This window comes from Chiloscyllium plagiosum, unplaced genomic scaffold, assembly GCF_037043375.1.
Source record: "Chiloscyllium plagiosum isolate Xiang-an unplaced genomic scaffold, Cpla_swu_hap1 HiC_scaffold_22, whole genome shotgun sequence".
Taxonomy (NCBI): Eukaryota; Metazoa; Chordata; class Chondrichthyes; order Orectolobiformes; family Hemiscylliidae; genus Chiloscyllium; species Chiloscyllium plagiosum.
In genome coordinates, this window is record NW_028270160.1 from 13,451,208 (window position 1) to 13,472,188 (window position 20,981).

Consider the following 20,981-nt stretch of genomic DNA (forward strand, 5'->3'; position numbering starts at 1 on the left):
CATAATCTCAGAATAAGGAATTGCACATTTAAGACACAGCTGAGGAGGCATTTCTTCTCTGAGGATAGTGAAACTGTGGAATTATTTACCACAGAGGGTGTTGAGACTAGCTCACTGAGTATATTCAAGACTAAGACTTGTAATTAATAAGGGAATCGAGGATTATGGGGAAAAGGAGGAAAGTGGAGTTGAGAATGATCAGATCAGCTGTGTTGTCACTGAATGGCAGAGCAGACTTGATGGGCTGAATGACCTACCTCTGCTCTTAATTCGTATCCTAAGATCTTGACCCCTTGTTGTAGACACTCTTTCCCCCTAGGGTGAGCATCATCCCTTCATCCTGTCTGGGAGAAAGTGAGGACTGCAGATGCTGGAGATCAGAGCTGAAAAATGTGTTCCTGGAAAAGCGCAGCAGGTCAGGCAGCACCAAAGGAGCAGGAGAATCGACGTTTCAGGCATAAGCCCTTCTTCCTGAATTCCTGAAGAAGGGCTTATGCCCGAAAGATGCTTCAACCTGTCTGTCCAGCCCTGTCAGTACTTTATATGTTTCATTGACAGCCCTGTCATACTTCTAAACTTCAGTGGCCACAGGCTCGGTCAACCCAATCTATCTCTCCGTATGACTGTCCTTCCATCACAGGAATCAGTTTGGTGAACAGTCACTATACTCCTACTCTGGAAAGTATATTGTTTCTTGAGTAAGGAGACCAAAACTACACACAATACTCCAGACAAAGTATGAAAATTTGAAACAACAACCTGAACTATGCAAAGAAGAGCAGAGTGAGTGTCTTGGCTGACATTTCTTCGTAAAGCACCACTAACAAACTGGTTAATTGGCCTTTCATGTTTGTTCGTGGGATTTTGCTGTTATAGATTGATAGGTTTCCTTACATGATTGTCACTGTGCTCCAAAATTAATTTGGTGTGGCGCCCTTGACAAGGACACTGTGAGGCACTTTACTTGTATTGGCATTCAATTCTTGCAAATTGAACTAATGATGGAATGTTCTTTTTTTGCAGAGTAGCCAACGTTGGACAATCTTGGGAATTTTGAAAATTTTCATTAAACTAATCCAAAAGTGGGACCAAGATGAGGAAGGTGGGTTGGATTTTGTGCTGATCAGATATTCAAGGAATGGGAATGGAGGAAGTGGGGATGCACGACAATCCCCCTGAGGTGTTCCAGGGTGTTATCAAGGGAATTCTTGTCTCTTGCACATCTCCCAGTTGTAATGGCTTTGTATTTGGAAACTTTGTCTTAAGTTCTGGAATTCCCTCCTTTAAACCTGTCCAACTTCTTACCCTGTTGTCTCCGATAAAATGCTGCCTAAAATCTATTTCTTCAATTGCCTTCTTTGTAATTTTGTTTTTTGGTAACACTCCTGTGAATTGTTTGGGATCATTTCACATTGTTGTTGAATTTGAGAGAGGGTCCAGTCACCGCATCAGTGAGTGAAAGTGTGGATGGACCTGGGTCTTTTGATGTTGCAGGAAAAAAGATAGTTAACAAGAGAATGCAACAATGATCAGAGTGCAGAAAATGTCAGACTATGTTGCAAAGACCTGGGTTGCATGGCCAACACTTGCTTTTTTTTTTGTAATATTTGTTTGTTCAATGAGTGCTCACTCCCAGTATCACAAGAGGTAACTCCACCCTGGAGACCGAAAACACCCAGTGACAGATTTTTGAAAGCAAATTGTGGACTCTGATATTTTATCATTTGTTACCTCTCATGTAAGTTAAAGAATGTAAGTGTTTGATTTTTCCATGTGAACTGTTCCTAGAATACTGATAATACAATAACATTTGATAGATATGCCTTTTTACACCATAGGCTGCAATGTTCATGTCCTTTGTGACTAATTATCATTGAGCAAACTCTGCTGCTTGTATCAATGTTTCAGCATCAGTATAAAAAAGTGGAATTGAGTTGTTCCTGAAAGAAATAGTTTTGCTGAGTCATTTCAGGAGATACAATTAATTTCATTAAAAGTAAGCATAAATTGTGGTTTGTTCATTGATGAATAAAGGAGTTATTTTTGTTTGTCAATACCTGCTTGGATACTATTTATTGTCCATGTTTTCCAAATCTTTGTGGTCAAATCTGTCTTAGTTTTAATGCTCTCGTCCTATAAGCCTTTCAGGACTCTATGCTTCTCTCAAATTATCACTCCACCATAGAGAGCCATGTCTTCAGCTACATGGGCACTGATTTCTGGAATTTCCTCCCAAAGTGCCTGCAGCACTTTAACTGGAGTTCAGTGTTTCACTACTGCTTTGATCAAGTGTTTGGCCATATATCTTAATACCTCCTCATGTGACTGAGTGTACAAGTTTGATAAAACTTTTGGGACATTCTGGTGAATTCGATGAAGGTTCTGGATGTAGGTTTGCTCGCTGAGCTGGAAGGTTCATTTTCAGATGTTTTGTCACCATACTAGGTATAATCAGCAGTGAGCCTCTGGATGAAGCCTTCATCCGGAGGCTCACTGATGATACCTAATATGGTGATGGAACGTCTGAAAATGAACCTTCCAGCTCAGCGAGCAAACCTACATCCAGAACCTCAGCCTGAGCTACAAATCTTCTCAAAACTCATTAGATGAAGGTGCTAGGTAAATGCAAACTATTGAACAATGAAACTGAGCAATGTGAATGGGGAGTGAGCACATTGATTTGATTTTTAATTGTTCTTCTGCCCCTCCCACTTATAGATGAGAATCCCCTGTGTGCCTTTAAGGATCAGCTTTGTATCCTGGTATTCTCTGCACTGACTGATTCCAGTGTCCAACTGCAAATGGTGGGGACTAGCACTTTGGCAGTTCTGGCATCACAGCAAGGTTAGTTCCTCATCACGCGTGCTCAGCTGTAATTTTTTTTTTATGATTGCTAACTGAACTCAGTTAAATGGCAGGGTGGCTGACTGGTGCAGAGCTGCTGTGAGCACCTCTATTTACCGACTCTTATTTCGCTGTGTATCTGGCTTCATGGATCTCTCTTATTATAGATTTGCTGTCTTCCTCCGACATCGAGTTGAGTGTAGACCACTTGAACAGACTGATCCTACAGGAGGCTGATCCTCAAGTTTGGTGAGGATTTTAAATGTCTCTTTTTGATACTCCAAGGAAAGCTCTGCTGCGTTCATTGTCTGGTTGTGAATGGCAGAACGTTTCTGGAGTATTCCAACCTTGTGCTCTGGCCTTGTCATTCGAAAAGTAATTCCAAAACTCTGAAAAAGAGGGGGATGCCAGGTGGAAGATTGACATAAGAAGGCTTAATCAGTTTAAATAAAAAAAAACTATGCACCTTGGTGCCATCCAGATAAAGAGCATCAGTGGTTTGATTCTGAGACTGCAGTCCACAGATGTGCAGGTTGCATAAATTGGCCATGCTAAATTGCCCATAGTGTGCAGGGATGTGTAGGTTAAGGGCATTAGCCTTGGCAAATACCGGGTGATAGGAGAGAGGAATGGGTCTGGGTGGGGTATTCTTCGGAGGGTCGGTGTGGACTTGTTGGGCCAAATACCACATTGTATGTATTCTATGGTATTCTCTGCTGATCAGTCAGTAATACTTTCGGGCTTCTACTGTTGATCACAGCAACCTGGAGCTTGAGAACAAAATAGGTGGGGTTCTACATCCAGAACCTTATTCCTAATCATCATCTGTCTACCCTGCAGGATATTGGTGTCAATCTTGGCTGAGGACAAATTTGAGCTTTGATGTTCTGTCCATTTCCTGTCCTCTTCCAGTAGTTGAATAGTAGGCTGGCAGATAAAATATTTGCTGTATGGTGAAGAATAGGAGACTGCTCTCTACAGACCTCCTTGCAAGGAACTGACTGCTCCAACAATAGAACATTTTAAATGGATGACCTCAGTTCAATTTGGAATGTGTCCCCCTCATTTCCCCACGAGCCATGAGCCACCAGCTTGTGATCAAAGGTTAAACTTTTGCCTGCTGGTGTGCTCTGGCCTTTCAGACTTCTGATCGTCTGCATGCCATTCTCGCCAACAATTGTACACTTTAAATGATAAATTCTTCACCATACTTAAAGCTCCATCTGTAACTGTCCTCAGCGGTACAGTTCTCCCAAGGATTCTGTACTTCTCCAGCTCTGGCCAGTTGTGCAGTTTCACTTTCGATGTCCTACCATAAGCAAGTGTGCTTTCAGCTGTCTGATCCCTAAACTCTGCAATTTCTCCACATTTCCCTCTCCTATTTAAGCTTGCATCTTTGATCAAGCAACTGTTCTAATATCATGTTGTTGATTGTCAGTATTCTGTGTGATTATATTTCTGTGGAGAGCCTTGAGATTTTTTTACTGTGTTAGAAGAGCTAAATATAAATAAAAGCTGTTTTTTTTTTAAACCCTTCTTTCTTAGTGCCGCAGCATTGGAAGCTTCCACGATCATTTCTGCAATCCAGCCCTCTGCTTTCGTCACTAAGATGGTTCCAGCACTGACGCAAGATTTAAATACAGGTATATCACATTGCTGTGTTCGTTTCTTCTCTGGATGGATTGTTACACACGGATGTAACAGCGCTTGGAATGCTAAAAGACCTTGGACCTACCACTTCCTTTATTGTTGACTTACAAAATCACACTTCACAAAGGAGGCCATTCAACTCATTATAGCTTTGAAGGAGATATCCATTTAATCCCACCCTCATGTTTTTTTTACAAAGCCCTGTAAATGTCTCATTTTTGAAATATCTAATTTCCTTTTGAAAGTTACTGTTGAATCTGCTTCCACCATTCTCTCAGGCAACGCATTACACATCACAACAGCTTGCTGTGTTTAAAAGAAAATCCTTGTTGGTTATTGACCTGCATGTTTTGGCACAGTTTATTTCCTTGATGCCACACCCTCTGGTAAAACCATGTTCCTCACAATTTGTAATTGCCTTTCCCAAGTGCACTACGTCTGCAGTGATTGCTGAGAGTAGATCACTCTGAGTACCTGCAATAAATGATAACTGAATAAATCACTAACTGGCCACTCTATTAATTAAAGGCATAAGGAATGACCTTTATTATGCTCAATGCTATGCCTGCACCATGGGTGTAGTTGCAATCTCAAATCAAGCTCTAATGGGGCAATGTTCACTGAGATCAAAAAGTCTTGGGTCAATATAGGTTGGAGAGAAAACTGAAGCAGTTTCTGCTGCCAATCAGTCAGAGCTGGATTAGCTAAAATCGAAGTTATCTCACACTTCACTGTCAAACAGGTTAAGTCTCACTATCCTCAGAAACACTGAAATTATCCACTATTAGGTCTTTTAAGCGGATGTTCAATGCTCCTGCAAACAGTCCAAAATGACTGGCTCCTGACAGTTTACTTCTGGTCTGTTCCTTTCCAGCTTGCAACACTTTAGCTCCAGAAGTATCATTGACCATGTAATGTTTCCTTTTGCTGAAGTGAGGCAATTCTTCACAAGTTTTAGCTCTTCACAAGTTTGGTTTTTCCAGTCCAAGCACAAATGTCTATCTGCATTCTTGTGGTGTTGTGCACAATAAAGGTATTTAGCTTTTCTCTCTCTCCCCCGCTAGCTCTCTCCCCCTCTTGCTCTCGCTCGCGCTCTCTCTCTATGTCTCCCTGTCGCTCTCTCTCTCACTCTCACTCGTGTTCTCTCTCTCTGTCTGTCTGACTCTCAGTCACTCACTCACTTTTTCTCTTGATGCATAACAGATGGTTTTCGTGGATATTTTAGAAACATATCCCCTCTCAAACCCCTGCTCCATAGCAACGAGAATCACATAGATCATGTATGCAAGTATAAATGTGGATGAGTTATCCTTGAGATCCCTTTTCTCTTGGAAACAAATTGACAGTTTAAAGCATAGCTGTTTGCAACCCAACATTCAAAACACTTTGGAACTTTGGAGAATTAGAGTCTGTGCAAGTTTAGCATAAGGGCTGTTGCCACTGTCTCCAAGTGTGAAGATCTTGAACTTTTTCCCTATAATACAGACTGGATCTCCTTTAGTATCTCATCAGTGCAAAGCCAACGAGACACATCCAAGCCATTGTGTTGGCGGTGGGGTGGAGGCAGACGGTATTACTGAAGAAGACTGTTTTTGGACTCGCAATGTTAATTCTGCTTCCACTTCTTACACCTGAAATTTCTGTGAGCAAGTGAGACTGGAACTGAAGAATTGGTATTGAAGCACTGTCTGAAACATGCTCTGAGTTTTGAGCAGAGTCATCAAAAGAGTAATTAATACTGAATATGAATATTTTGTACACTGATATTTCTAGAACGGATGGAAGTGAAGGATGATGGCGAACCTCTTGCACCGTCTGGTAATGCTCTGCATCAACGCAGTATACAGGCTCTGGCTGCCATTTCCACACACCCCAGTATAGTGAAGAGGACAGTCCCAGTCCTGCTGCAGCATTTGACCAATTTACAGAAAGGTGAGTTCTACAGAAAGAGTTTTTTTTCTCACCAAAATGTTGGTGAACTGAGATGCTGAAAGCTGAGATTTCTTTCCAAATTATTAATTGAGTATCCGTTCAGATGTGAAAAGGTTTAAGAAACTCTGCCTCTGGTCGGAATTGACGCCTTCTTTGGGTGAGACAGTGTCAGTGAAAAAGGGGTTTTGAAAGGCAAGGGGACCATTAATGTTCCAGGTGTGGAAGGAGACCAAGGATGGTAAATCAGAGGCAGAGTGATCAGTGATCAGTGATCTGCTATTGATAACTATCTTGTGATTAGGACTAATGCTCTTAAAAATAGAATGTGGGGATGGGTCACTCTTGGGGGCATGAAATTCAATACATTGTGACTCTGAACATTTATTTGATAGTTTTGTTCCCTCTTCACTTTGCCTTTAATTGTCAATTGTGGGTTTCGTCGCGTTTCTGAATCAGAACTTTGTGGGTTTCGGTCCACTCTCAACTTGAGTACAAGAGTCAAAACTGACACTCAGCTAAGGAGTGCTGCACTGTCATTTGGTCAGATGCTGCAGCAGGACTGCACATGCCCATTGATGTATTAAACTGAGGCCAGTCAATTCCAGCAGATGCTCAGGTCCCATGAAAATACTTTGAGGTCGAAAAGGGAAAGGTATCCCTTAATCAACATATCAATATAAAACAAAAGACTGCACATGCTGGAGATCTGAAACCAACAAAAGCAGAAATTGCTGGAGAAACCCAACAGGTCTGGCAGCATTTGTGGAGGGAAAGAGAGGTAATGTTTAGTGTCCTTCTGTTTTCTCTCCACGGATGCTACCCGACCTACTGAGTTTCAATAATAAATTCTGTTTGATTAAAAGATATTATGTTGTTTTCTTGTTATGCACAAATTCTATGTAGAAACAGTGAATCAACATTTCAAGAGTACTTAATTGGCTGTCAAGTGCTTTGGGATGTAATATAATTGTAAAAGTCCTGATATACATGTAATTTCCTGTTCTTCAATTGCAAAATACTTTAAGGTGAACAACACCAGGTTTTTGGAAGGGAGAGATGACTATCCTACTCTATGGTGGATGTTTTTGAAAACTGTAGCTCAGTAGTGGCGTACATTAGAGCTCCACCATCAGAGGACCTAATTACAGTAACTTTATTTTCTTGCAGGGACTTCAGGCAATGAAAGCGACATGGCCATCTTGATGTGCCAGAGCCTGCAGCGAGTGGCAGAACACTGTCGGGGTGCTGAAGAGAGCAGCCAGTACTTTCACCAAATGGTTGTTCCATGCCTACTGGGACTGGCCATCCAGACAGCTATGCAAGGTAAACATGACCTTATAGCCAAACCCAAATGAGCATTGCTAAGCATCCAAGTTAGCATTCCCTTACAGGACAGGAGAAAGGTCTGTTTACCTTTTTAGTAAGTCATGACTCCCACTTGCTCTTTGTTTTTGTACAAAAGTGTAACTGCTATTAAATATTAACCATGCATTACCTTGATTCCATTGGATCAGGCTTCTACACTTTTTCCCTCTTCTTTTTCTTCTGAAATATTTGACCCAGAATTCATTCAAACTGCTGAAGGACATTAAACATAACCTTAAGCATGCATTGTAACTATGAGCTAGTACCTGCCCATGCTCTTTCCCATTTTTATTTTTATTTTCTTCCTAATTAAATATTTGCAGAGTATTTGATCAATTTTTAAACTTTTTCTTTTTTTTTACTATTTGGGATTCAAAAAGTGGATCAGTTAAATTGCCATGGTCTGGGACCCTAACCTGGAACTTCGCCAACCTGTCATTTATTACCTGCTTTATTGGAATTCATATTGTGTTTGCATTTCTCAAAGACCTCTTATCTCACTTGCATTTTTTCTCTCTCTCTCTCTTCCTCCCTCTATCCTCCCCTCAACCACCCCCCCCCCACTTTCTTTCTCTCAACTTTAAATGAAACTTCCAATCAAAGGTGTAGTCACACAACTTGCTGAGATATCCGACAGCAGTGGGAATTGGATTAGTTCCCACTTCCCCACTCTGCCACTCACTTGGTTGATTGTAGTCACAGAACTGCACAGAGGGGCTGAATGCACCACAGATACTTCCACCGGAAAGGAAGACTGAATTATCATTCAGCCAGACTCTCTTTTTTTTTTGTCCTCCACTCTATCTTGATATTTTTTCTGTGGAAGGAATCTAGAAAAATGATGACATAACCTTAAAATCAACCAGATCAGTTAGGAGTGGTTAGGTATGTAGAACTGAAGTAGTGGATGCCAACTCAATTAATAATTTTAATTTAGATTGCTGGCTGATGATACTAAGGGGAATGGAGCCAAGCGTGATGAATAGAATTCAACCTCTGCTCAGCCATGAGCTCACTAATTAGTGGTACAGGCTCGAGGGTCCAAATAGCCTCCTGCTATTTCTCTGTTTTTCTTCCTTCCTGTTCTGAGTGATACAGGCTCTTGGGTGCCCAATTTTTTTTTTTTTGTCCTGTGCCACCCCAACCTCAGCAATAGTTCTCTGCTGTACACTCTTGTCATTGTTTTCTCAAGAACGTGCAGTGAGACAATAAGGAGCCGAGCATCTCAAGGCACCTGTTTGGGACACAGTTTGATGTCTGCCTTGAGAGAGTTAAAAATCGCACAACACCAGGTTATAGTCCAACAGGTTTAATTGGAAGCTATAGCTTTTGAAGCGCTGCTCCTTCATCAGGTGGTTGGAAGGAGCAGCATTCCGAAAGCTAGTGCTTTCAATTAAACCTGTTGGACTATAACCTGATGTTGTGATTTTTAACTTTGTACACCCCAGTCCAACACCGGCATCTCCAAATCATGCCTTCAGAGAGATTTCTTTGTTAGACACCTGGATTGGATTAACCAAGGGAATGAGAAAACATATTTAACAAAAAAGGGTATTGTTTTGCTCTCACAAATATTAGTCTGTAACTACATCTCAAGAGTAAACGGAAGGAGATTTACATATTAAGCTATCCTGAAATTAGAAACTGAGTCTGAACTGATTAATTCCATGAGCTGCCCAACTCTCTATGCCCTCCCCATTTCTGAACCATGATAGGAAGCAGATGTGACACTGATAGGAAATCTGTGTCATTGTAAGCACAGCTGTTGATATATAACTTTTTTTTTGCCCAACTACATGACAGCTGCATGTAAATTCTTCATCTGTAGCTTTTTTAGAAAAAATAATTTGAGATGCAGGCCTTGCCACCTAGACACTGACCCTCTTCTCCTTCTTCCACTGGAGCTGAGAGTCCCGACATGAACCTCCATGCAACCCAGTCTATTAGCTCTACATTTAAAGAAAGCAGCCTACTTTGGAAAATACTTAACGGAAGTAGAAATTGCTGGAAAAGCTCAGCAGGTCTGGCATCTGTGGAGAAAAATCAGAGTTACCATTTCAGGTCAAGTGACCCTTCCTCAGAACTGGAATTTGGAAACTTTTTCGTGTTAGCTGCGGCTCAATGGATTGTAGAGTCATAGAGATATACAGCATGGAAACAGACCCTTCGGTCCAACCCATCCATGCCGACTAGTTATCCCAATCCAATCTAGTCCCACCTGCCAGCACCCGGCCCATATCCCTCCAAACCCTTCCTATTCATATACCCATCCAAATGTTTCTGTCTCGCCTCAGTCAGAAGGTTGAGGGGTTCAAGTCCCACTTTGGGGGGGTTTGCACATATAATCTAGGCTGACATTCCTGTGCAGCACTGAGTGAGTGTTGAACTGTCAGAGATGCTGTCTTTAAGATAAAATTTACTGCTCCCTACAGTTTACTTTCTCTTTTGATCTGGCTTTGTGTAATTGGAAGTGAACGATGATTATAAAGCTTGTCACTGAAAAAAAATGAAGAAATGTGAATTTTACTCACTAAACCTTGTAAACTATCTGATCTAGACTGTGCATCTGAGGTCCGGCTTGGCATCCTGTGTGAGGAACAGGTAATCACGGCGTTTGGGACCGTGATCAGCACTGCCTACAGTGATGGCGAGACAGAGTAAGTTTCTGTGACTTTTGCACGTACTTTTCAGGGACAGGAAATATTTGTCTGGTTCATGAAGGATGCCCCTATTCCCTTATGTACCAAAAGTCCATGGCCAAGTCATCATGACCAACCACGTCTTTCCCACCCTCCCCTTGTATTCACATAATGTCTTGAGTGATGGAAATCCTTGGGCCAGGAAGACGATCTTATGGGCCAAGTACTTTTTGGAAAAGAATTCATTGATACATAAATTCTGAAGGGGTTTGACAGGATCGACACTCAGTAGTTGTTTCCCCTGGTCAGAGAATCTAAAAGGTGATGACAGAATCTTAGGCTAAGGAGTAATGTTCCCACTAATTTTATTTTCTGCAATGATCTCCAAGGTCTGTGCACGGGAGTGACTTCTCAGAATTACAAATCAATGCAACGTGGACTGTCGAAGCAGCTGCACAGCCACACAGTTTAGAGGAAACATTGACAATTAGTAAGCCACTTAGGACTGAGATAAGAAATTTGTTCACTCAGAAGGTTGTGAGACTTTGGAATTCTCTATTCCCGAGAACAGTAGATGCTTCATACTTTGAATATATTAATGACTGCAAATGATAGATTTTTGGCCCACCAGGGAATGGAAGCGTATGTGGAGTTGATGGGAAATTGGAGTTCATGTGGCAGTAGGTTGTGGTCAAGGAGTTCAGGCAATGAATTCAGGGAAGCAGCTATGGTTGTATTGACGGCCAGTCCAGTCTGAAGCAGCTGTACTGTCTACTTTTGCTCCTGTTTCTTATGTAGGATGAAATCTCTGTCCCAGTCAAGACTGGTCCAACTTATTGACTGTTTGCCCTTGTGGAAAGTGGACCTGATGAGTGAATTGTCAACCTACATCATGTGTTCCAAATATCAAAGGTGCTTGGCAGAGTTCATCTGTGCAAAGATGGCCACTGGAGTCCGTGCATATGCTGATGGTCCTGTGGTGTCACACAGCCGCAATAGTGCCTTGAATGCATGTATCTGGATTACATGTGTAGATTGGTCAACTCTGTGGCCCACATGTTTTCTAATTTATTTTAGATACCAGCTGCTGGAACTGGCAATTGGGTAGCGTCATCGCTGTTCCAGACAGCTACGGATGTTGCCACTGTAATGATGTCTATAATGATGTTCACGATGGCATGGATGATAGGTGCCACCTTGTAAACCCGCGATTAGTGTTTTTCTCTCGCTCCTGGGATCTCTCACTAGTTCTAAGTCAGTGAGGTTACCAGAAGAGACTGAAAAGAAATGGGCAGTTCTGCATATCAACGACCTTTTGGTGAGGGGGTACTGAAACAGGAGCAAGTTGTTTGCCAGCTTCCAGCCAACATTTCTCGCTCTGTTAACATGACCAAAAAGCACAAGAATTGTCATTCATCTCATTTATTGCTTGTAATTCGCTGTGCTGTATTTGCCTGGCTATCTAAATTCCTTGAACTTGAACAGTAATTTGTATGTGTGAAGCTCTTTTTCAGGCAAGTGTAAAGTTCATTTGGCGGCTTACCTCAGGAGATAGCACTCTGGCTCTGAATCAGAATGTTGTGGTTTCATAATTAAAACAAAACTTGCATTTCTCTGATGCCTTCACACCCACAGATGGAACTAAAGCCAAACAATTGCTCTTTGATATGTAACCACTGCTGTAAAGTAGGAAAAGTTAACAGCTGATTTGTGGTAACTAAGCTCCCACAGCAATTAATGTGGTAATGACCATATAATTTTTTGAGACTGAATTGGGGTCAGGCATTGGCCATGGGCATTAGGGATTTCTCTTGTCTGAAATTGTGCTCTCGTGAGAGAGAAGCTGGGCCATTGGTTTAATATTTCAGCCAAAATTGCAACACCCTGGCACAAGAATGTCAGTATCTTGAGCTCAAGTCCTTGAGTGTGGCTTGAACCAAAACCTCCTGATTTGGATAAGAATGGTACCAACTGAACCACTGTTAACACTCGAGCTCCCTTTGAGATCTCAGCCCAAAATGTAGGTTTGCACTTCAATCCGATAATGAAAGGAATGCTGCACTGTCGGGCCTACTGTCTTATAATGGAGGCTTCATTTGCCCTTTCATGGAATTGTAGGTAAAAAAAAAAGATTCCACGGAGATCTTACTCATGGTAGTCTGGAATATAAAATTCTTAGAGACAGTTTAGTTTAAATTATTACCTTTTTATTTACCAATGGCATTTACCATACACTATATTATAGATACCTACAAGCCAGGTTTGAGCTAAGGTTCTAAAACCATTAGCAGAGTAGCAGCGCCAGCTCTTACCCCTAAGAGCTCTCTCAGGCTGTTCCCTTTTTTGCTGCAAACAAGCTGTTTCTACACAGAAATTGGTATTAAAATTACAAAAATGCCACATGTCCTTAATCAGATGAGCAGCAATAAAATGGCAAAAGTTTGCAGAGGAAGAGGAACTCACTGACGGGTCTGAGTATGCTTAACTAATTAAGCTACACGCACATTAAAGTAGGGAACCTGATCAAGTCAGGCCAAATGGTCAGTTGCTTTGGCTAGTTCATCATAATGACAATAGTCTAACCTATATGGAAAAAGTCATGAGGTAACCTTGCTCATCTAACACTTCCAGTATCATTGTCCTACAAAATGGCTTTTTCTTTTAAAATCATCTCAGGTTCCCAGAATGCAAATTAAATTCATAACATTCTCGGATCTCGGGCTCCAGGGAACAGCACACAAACATTCAAAACATGACAAGCCAGTATTCACTCAAATCAGACCACAGAGTTAATCTTTCCACCAGCTTCTGAAATGTCTGTCTGTGTGTGTGTGTGTGTCTCTCTGTCTCTCTGTGTGTCTCTCTCTCGCTCGCTCTCTGGTCTCTTCGGTCAGTGAATATAATTTACAGAAGAATGTTTTTCTCTCTCACTCACATATGAACATCTTCCAACTTTCCTACTATCTCAGTTTCAGACTTCATGTTTTCTTAGCTTGTAGGGGTAATGAGACATTCACATTCCAGAACAGTCAAGATGAGGGAGCTGAGCTTCATAAATTCAAATCTGCTCAGTGTGGTTTACATGATTATGTATCAGGATTGTTCTATTACGTGCATATTCCATTCACCTTATTAAATATTTTCCTCTTGAGTATGAGTTTTGCTAAGAGTCTTCGATATAACCAAAATTTTAGTTATCCGATATCCAACTGTGAAATATGCGCAATCTTCCAGACCCGGCGTGAGAAGGAAGTACTGCCACATGTTACACAAGTGAATAAATGGTATCACCGATCCACTGACACTAAGAACAGATGTCCTCAATTATTCTGAACAAAGCCGCCCCTGTCCCTGCCCCTGCCCCGCCGTTGTCGAACATTTCTCCGCATATCCAATTCAAGGGCAATTATGGCCAGACAACAAATGTCAAGTGGCCAATGATGCCTGAATCCCATAGATCTGTGTTTCTCAACGGGGGGGGGGGGGGCGGAAGCGCCTGTTATTTTCCCTGCACCCATGAAGGCGTGCGTTCTGATTGGTTGCTGCGCTATTGTTGACAGTCTTCTCTGTGAATGGCAAACCATTTGAACTCGTTTGCAGTTGGCACTGATTCTACTGCCGAGATCAATATCACCTAATTCGTGTCGCTTCTAGGAAGACGAAACACAGCTTTTCAACTGTTCTACCGGGTGGCAGAATGAATGCACACTAACCAATCAAATTTTGCCACTTGTCTGAGCATCTTAAAATCATCATGATAAGGCAATACCCATGATTCCATCAGGTTATTCGAGCGACAGTGTAAAAATGGCCTCATGGAGTAAGAAAAAGTGCAGGCAGTATAGCATGGACTATTTGTGATATCTCTTTATTCAATCTCCGTCTAATAAGCAGTTACCACTGTGCTTGCTCTGTGAACAAGGTTTTTCCAACAAGGCCATGAAGCCTTCCCATCTTATTAAACATTTGGAAAAAGAAACACAGTGACAAAAAGGACAAAGATTTGGCATATTTTCAAACATTCAATCAGCGACCAATGATTTCCACTGCTTTTTCAAAGATGGGAGCCACAAATGTGGGTGGCCTTGTGGCATCATACAACATAGCAAAGCTAATTGCAAAATGTGGTAGACCTCATTCCGTGGGTGAATCATTGGTGCTTCCAGCTATTGCTGAAGTATTATCAATCGTGCTACGCCAGGAGCCATCAATGACTGTCAAGTGTATTCCTCTTAGCAACGATTCTGTGAGAAGGCGCATCGATGAAATGGCGTCAAATGTTGAAGATACATTATGTTCCCTTTTGATATCGAAAGAAATCGCCTTACAAATTGATGAAAGTACTATATGCAGAAATCAAGCTTTTCTTTTGGGGTACGTACGTTTCATCAACAAAAATGAAATACTAGAAGAACTACTTTTTGCTCTGGATCTACCAACAGATACCAAAGGTAAGACTATCTTAGACTGCGTCAAGGATTATTTTGATAAAAAGTCTGTTTCCCTCAAAAACATTATTGCTTGTGCTACAGATGGTGCGCGTGCTATGATTGGCCAACATCGGGGATTTGTCGCATTATTGAAGAGAGAAGTGCCACACGTTTTCACAATACACTGCATTATCCATTGGCAGCATCTGGCTGCAAAGAAACTTAGTGAAGCCCTCAACCATTCTCTACAAGTGGTGATAGATGAGGTAAATTATATAAAGAGACATGCTCTGAATGAACAATTTCTCCGCCAACTCTATAAAGATAATGAAGATGAATTTCTGCAATTGCTGCACACAGAAGTGAGATGGCTCTTGAAAGGAAAATGCCTCAATCGTTTCCATGAAGTGTTCGATTCTAGCATCGAATTCCTACACAGAAATAATGAAAACCTTTGTATGAAAGCTGAAACCGTAAAACACGACTGTGCATATCTCGCGGATATATTTGATAAGTGCAATTCGCTGATCATGCAGATACAAGGAGATAATGTGAGTTTCATAAAAGCAAGGAATGCTGTTACATCTTTTATTGCGAAACTTGATCTCTTTCATCGGAATATCAGTCGTCGTGAGTTTACCAGTTCCGGAGTTTAAACAATATTACGGAGGATGTTACTGATGATCAGTTACTAATCTACTCAGCTCACATTTGTGCACTGCAGCATGATATGAAAATATGATTTGCTGATCTTATCGAGATGGAGATCCCTACATGGCTGACTGACCCCTTTATCTCGTGCGCAGAAGAAATGGACATTTGACTTCAGGAAGAAATGATCGAGCTCCAAAAAGACACTGCAATGAAAATTCGGTTTTCGCAAATGAGTGAGCCCCTTTTTTGGATTCAAGCTGCCACCCACTGTTGGTTCCTGCTATTAAGCGAAGAGGCGAAGTGGTTTGCACGACCATTTCCTACCTCTTATTTGGTTGAGAAAGGATTCCGTGCTGTTGCCAGAATACAAGATAAGACCCGCAATCACATGGATGTTGTTCAGCGTGGTGACCTGAGATTGTTTTTGACAAAAATTGAAACATGTATATGATTTAGCAAGACAACATGAACCACAAGGATCGCACTGACTATTTTGCTATCACAGACTAAAATTTATACAGAGTGAGTCAAAAGTAGGCGGACAGTAAGAACAGTAATAAATAACATTTATTTTTTGTTGTATATAAAACATATTTCACAAAGGTTTTCCGTTTTCAGCACTGCAGTGAATTGCAAAAACAGACTTTGGTGATTTGGGGGTGTTGCATGATTTCAAGGATAAGAAGGGGGCATTGTATACAGAAAGGTTGAAAAACACTGCCATAGACGAATAAAGGAAAAGAAATGCCAAGGTTCTCAGCAACCTTTTCACTCTATGAATATTTTTAAACCTGGCTTTTGAAAATTACCTGGCAGTGAAATTATTTTTGAATCATGACATGAGTTACCTTTTGAAATTTTCCGTTTGTGTGTAGAAAGTTCTTTGTTATTAAAGAAAAGGTTTTGTTTTCTTTTTTCCCCCTTCCCCATTCTCTAACACTACCCACTCTTAGACGAGCTTCTAGAACAATCTCCCAGATTGTGGCCTTGTACCTTGATGGGGATGTCTCCTCCTTGCCTGAAAATAACCTTTCCAGAAAGTTCCAGCCTTTTCAGGTGAGCAACTCCTTTGTTTTTTTTTTGTTAATGATCTTTAATCAGAGAATCATTCTACACACAAATTCTGTACCAGCTTTGAAACAACTGCCAATTAGTCCCATAGCTGTTGAGGGTTCCTGTGGCACAGTGGTAATGTCCTTACCTCTGGACCAGTTGACCCAGGTTCACATCCCACCTACTCCAGAGGTGTCATAATATGTCTGAGCAGGTTGATGGAAAAGATAAATATTTTCATTTCTCAATTAGTTAACTAGTTTTCCTATCTAAATTAACTGCTGAATTTCTCTCCACAACCCATTGCATTCCAGATTATCTATATCAGAACCTAGAGTTCCAGTTATCTTTAACAGTGTCCCCTGTGGTACTGACCCTCTGAGAATGTTTTGCAAGAGCCAACCAACTGGCTGTGTTCTGTCCGGCTGAGCACAGTATTGGCTGGGCTATTCAGTGGCCACACCATTGAAGCTCAGTATAATCCTGCTCCAGCCAGACATGCACCAAGGTGTTCACAGGATTCTGATTGCTTTTAGTTCTGCATTTTTGACATTGTTCCTGGGGTCTTCAATGCTGAATCATTAGAGGAGCTCGGCAGGGCCCACGGTTTATCCAGTCATCACATGCAACGTTTGTTGCATTGTTGACTGGAAACAAAACAAATGAATAGGAGACGACCATTCAGCCCCTTGAGCCTGTTCTGCCTGTCAGTGAAACCATTGCTGATCTGTACCTCAAGACCAGCCACCCATCTTTAATGGTACCCTTACTGAATAAAAAGTTCCTGCAAGGACGATTAGTTTGTTCCTCAGCATCTGTACCCTTTTGGAGTGTCGAGTTCTAGATTTCCATGACTGCTTATTTCTTGGTTTTAGTCTTGAATCGCTGAGCTCTACTTTTCAGAGTATTGTACAGATCCCAATTGGAATACTGCATTCAGCTCACCCTAGTTCTGACTCTCCCACTAGAGGAAATAATTTCTCTCTCTTCCTGTCTGGTTGAATCCCTTTCAATTATTTTAATCACTTCAATTTAATCACTCCTCAAATATTTATCCCTGAGAGGCCTGAAGTTGCAACCTGTTCTCATAAATTAATACATGTCATCCTGTGAATGGTGAATCACTTGTGTATTCCCTCCAAGGCCTGAGATGCAGTGCCTAGATCTGAATCCAGTACCGGATCGAACCAAGGCTGTATACAGTTAAAGCAGTCCCTTTACATTTCTGATCCTTCAGATAAAGCACAGCATATTGTTTACAGTAAGCTGTTTGAAACTAAATAAATGAGAATGTCTGAAGCAACACTAACTTTACAGCAGCAGGAACACTGGGGGTGTTCCCTGTTCTGCAGAATGAGATGGTGCTAAATTCAGATTCGGACATTTCATCTCAATGGGCCTTCAGTCCTCCTGAGAGCTCTGTAGTTTATCCTTTGGGGAGTCTAGCACTAGGGGTCAGAGTCTCAGAATACGCAACCAGCCATATAGCCACAATCAGATCATGCCTTTTTTAGATTTAGATTAGATTTCCTACAGTGTGGAAAGAGGCCTTTTGGCCCAACAAGTCCACACCGACCCTCCGAGTAACCCACCCAGACCTATTTCCCTCTGACTGATGCACCTAACACTATGGGCAATTTAGTATGGCCATTTCACCTGACCTGCACATCTTTGGACTGTGGGAGGAAATCAGAGCACCCAGAGGAAACCCACGCAGACACTGGGAGAATGTGCAAACTCCACACAGTCAGTCGCCCGCGGCTGGAATCGAACCTGGGACCCTGGTGCTGTGAGGCAGCAGTGCTAACCACTGAGCCACCTTGCCGCCCCACATAGAAACTGGTCATTCATCAAAACGTCTTCATAGTCTGAGATAGAGAATACTTTTTCTAAGAGGCCATGATATGGAGGTGCCATGTTGGACTGGGGTGGGCAAAGTTTAAAATCAAACTAGCTGCTGGTGAAGGAGCAGCGCTCCGAAAGCTTGTACTTCCGAATAAACCTGTTGGACTATAACCTGGTGTTGTGTGATTTTCAACTTTTTCTGAGAGTCATGAGTGTTTGGAACATTGTTGTCCCACAAACGGCATGGTGGCAGTCGTTGATCATTTTAAAGACAGAGGTAGGTAACAAGAGGCAAAGGTTTTCAGGGCTGGGTGGGAATTGAGGCTGCAATCCGATCAGCCATGATATTTTTGAGTTCGTGCAGCAGGTTCTGAGGAGCTGAACAGCCTGCTCCTGCTCCCAATTCTTCTATCCTGTTAGAGGGTTGTGAATCTTTGGAATCCTTTTTGCAATAATGCTGTAGATGTTCAGTTGTTGCATATGTTTCAGTTTCTATTGACACCATACGGATTGCTGTGATTGAAGGAGGCAGCTTTTACCACCATCATCTCCAGGACAAGGGGGGATGGGCAGCAAATGCTGGCTTTGCCAGTGATGTTGATATAACATGAAATAATGATTTTTTTTTTAAAAACTAGATTTTTGGGCAGTGACTGAATCAAGGGACATGGGTGTAGGGCAAGAAAGCTGAGTTGCCGATGGATCAGCCTGTTCTGTTGAAAGTTGGAACAGTCTCAAATGGCCTTCCTGCTCCAGCTGTTACTTGCATTTCTATGTAGCTGTGCCATGCTGACCAGAATACTCAGGTTTGACCTTCTGTCAGTAATGAATCAGCTAATTTCAGCTGCGACAGTGATAGGAGCTAAATCAGGGAAGACAGCCGATAAACATAGGCTTTTCCAGTGAACTCTATCCGAAAAAATGTAGGGCACAACTTATTCAGCTAAATAGAGTCTAGATTAGAGTGGTGCTGGAAAAGCACAGCAGGTCAGGCAGCATCCGAGGAGCAGGAAAATCCTAGTCTGCTTGACATAGTGATGCTGAGGCTTGGGTGAACAACCTCACATTGTCTAAGGTACTGAGGTCTGATGCTGCCTAACAAAACTTTATTAGGGACTGAGTTGATGTTAGAAAAGTTCAGTTATGCCTCCCTCCCAAGCCCAGGCAAGGTTTATCCCACGTTGCATTGACTGACTTGGTTGGTGCACTGCCCTAGGTCTCTATACCAGTGACTCTGCAAACAGCAGGAGGTGGGTGAGAGAGGTTGATGAATCTCTGATTTTCAGTACTTCAAAGAACATAAACTGTAGGAGCAGGAATAGGCCGTTCCTCCTTTTGACCCAGTTCCACCTTTTGAGGTGATTGAAGCTAATCTTCTACTTCAGTACCATTTTCCTGCATTATCTTATCCCTTGATGTTTTTGATATGTAGAAATCTATTGTCTCAGCCTTAAACATATTCAGTTGCCTTCAGAGGTAAAGTGTTCCAAAGATTCACTACCCTCGGAGTGAAGCAATGTTTCCTCATCTCAATCCTAAATGGCTTTACCCCTTCTTCTGCCTGCCCTTGATTTGAAGCTCAGACATCTCCTTGATATCTCCCTGTTTTATCTTGCAGACTCACTCAGAAACTTAAGTAACAGAATTAGTTCATAACTCCACCTCTCGCTCCACCATCCGGATACACACTAATTCTATGGTTGAGCAGAATGTAACCAAGTACATTCCAGACCATTCCATTCAGTTTGGGTTGACAAACTGCCTAATGTGAGGTGCTAATATTCAACCTGACTTGGGGATGCCGTGGGATTGATCTGTTCTTGGAGAGAATCATTGTCGGGATGGAGCCCAGGGAGTTCTAACTGAGAAATGCCTGATGCTGATACAGGGCTCCTGAAATAAAAGGTGTTCCAGACTCAAACACATTCCTCCTTGAATAAAAAGCTCCAGTACCTCTGAATGCCTCAACTGAAGGCAACCTTCTATTTCCCCTACCATCGTCCGAAGCTCGACACAGTAGATTTATGATTGGAGACAGAAGTTATACAGAATTGAGAAATTGGAATGTTTCATTGTAATCTGTAAACTATGAAATTTTCTTTTTGTTTTCCAGTCACCGGATTCTCCGTGGCCACAAACTCAGCTGATTGCCCTTCTGCAGGCTGCTGTCTGCTCCCTGCCAAAGAATGTGAGTCTTAACCTGACCTAAAAGCAAAATTATCACCATCATTAGATGGTCTTTTCCTCCTTGGAGCTGGGGTTACCTTGGTCCATTTCAACCATTTTGATGAGGTGAACGGTTAAGGAGAGTCCACCAAACTAAGACTGTTTACAAGTTGGTACTCTTTGTTTTGCAGGATGCGTTGGTACATGAAACTATCACACTGATAATCACACTTGAGGTTGGGTTGAGTCATGCAAAGAAAGCTTTAGGATGGGTCTAGCCCTGTGGTGTACCTACCTTGAGAGAGTTTGATGGGAATTGTGTCGAACAAACTTTAATCTGTCTAGAACATATAATTGGGAGCATTGGAAACCGTGTAGAGGGCAGCACTGTGTCTCAGTAGTT

The 20,981-nt window shown here is 41.9% G+C and overlaps 1 protein-coding gene across 2 annotated transcripts in view; it reads left to right on the forward strand.

Moving 5' to 3' along the window:
* The window catches only part of mms19 (MMS19 homolog, cytosolic iron-sulfur assembly component), a 68,604-nt gene that overhangs the window by 31,898 nt on the left and 15,725 nt on the right, over positions 1-20,981 (forward strand). For both annotated transcript variants that reach the window (XM_043712978.2, XM_043712980.2), the window contains 9 exons: positions 1,024-1,102; positions 2,719-2,844; positions 3,012-3,093; positions 4,390-4,487; positions 6,268-6,426; positions 7,594-7,749; positions 10,349-10,448; positions 16,468-16,570; positions 20,526-20,600. In XM_043712978.2, coding sequence (XP_043568913.2) covers positions 1,024-1,102; positions 2,719-2,844; positions 3,012-3,093; positions 4,390-4,487; positions 6,268-6,426; positions 7,594-7,749; positions 10,349-10,448; positions 16,468-16,570; positions 20,526-20,600 — 978 coding nt within the window. The remainder of the gene's footprint in view (positions 1-1,023; positions 1,103-2,718; positions 2,845-3,011; positions 3,094-4,389; positions 4,488-6,267; positions 6,427-7,593; positions 7,750-10,348; positions 10,449-16,467; positions 16,571-20,525; positions 20,601-20,981) is intronic.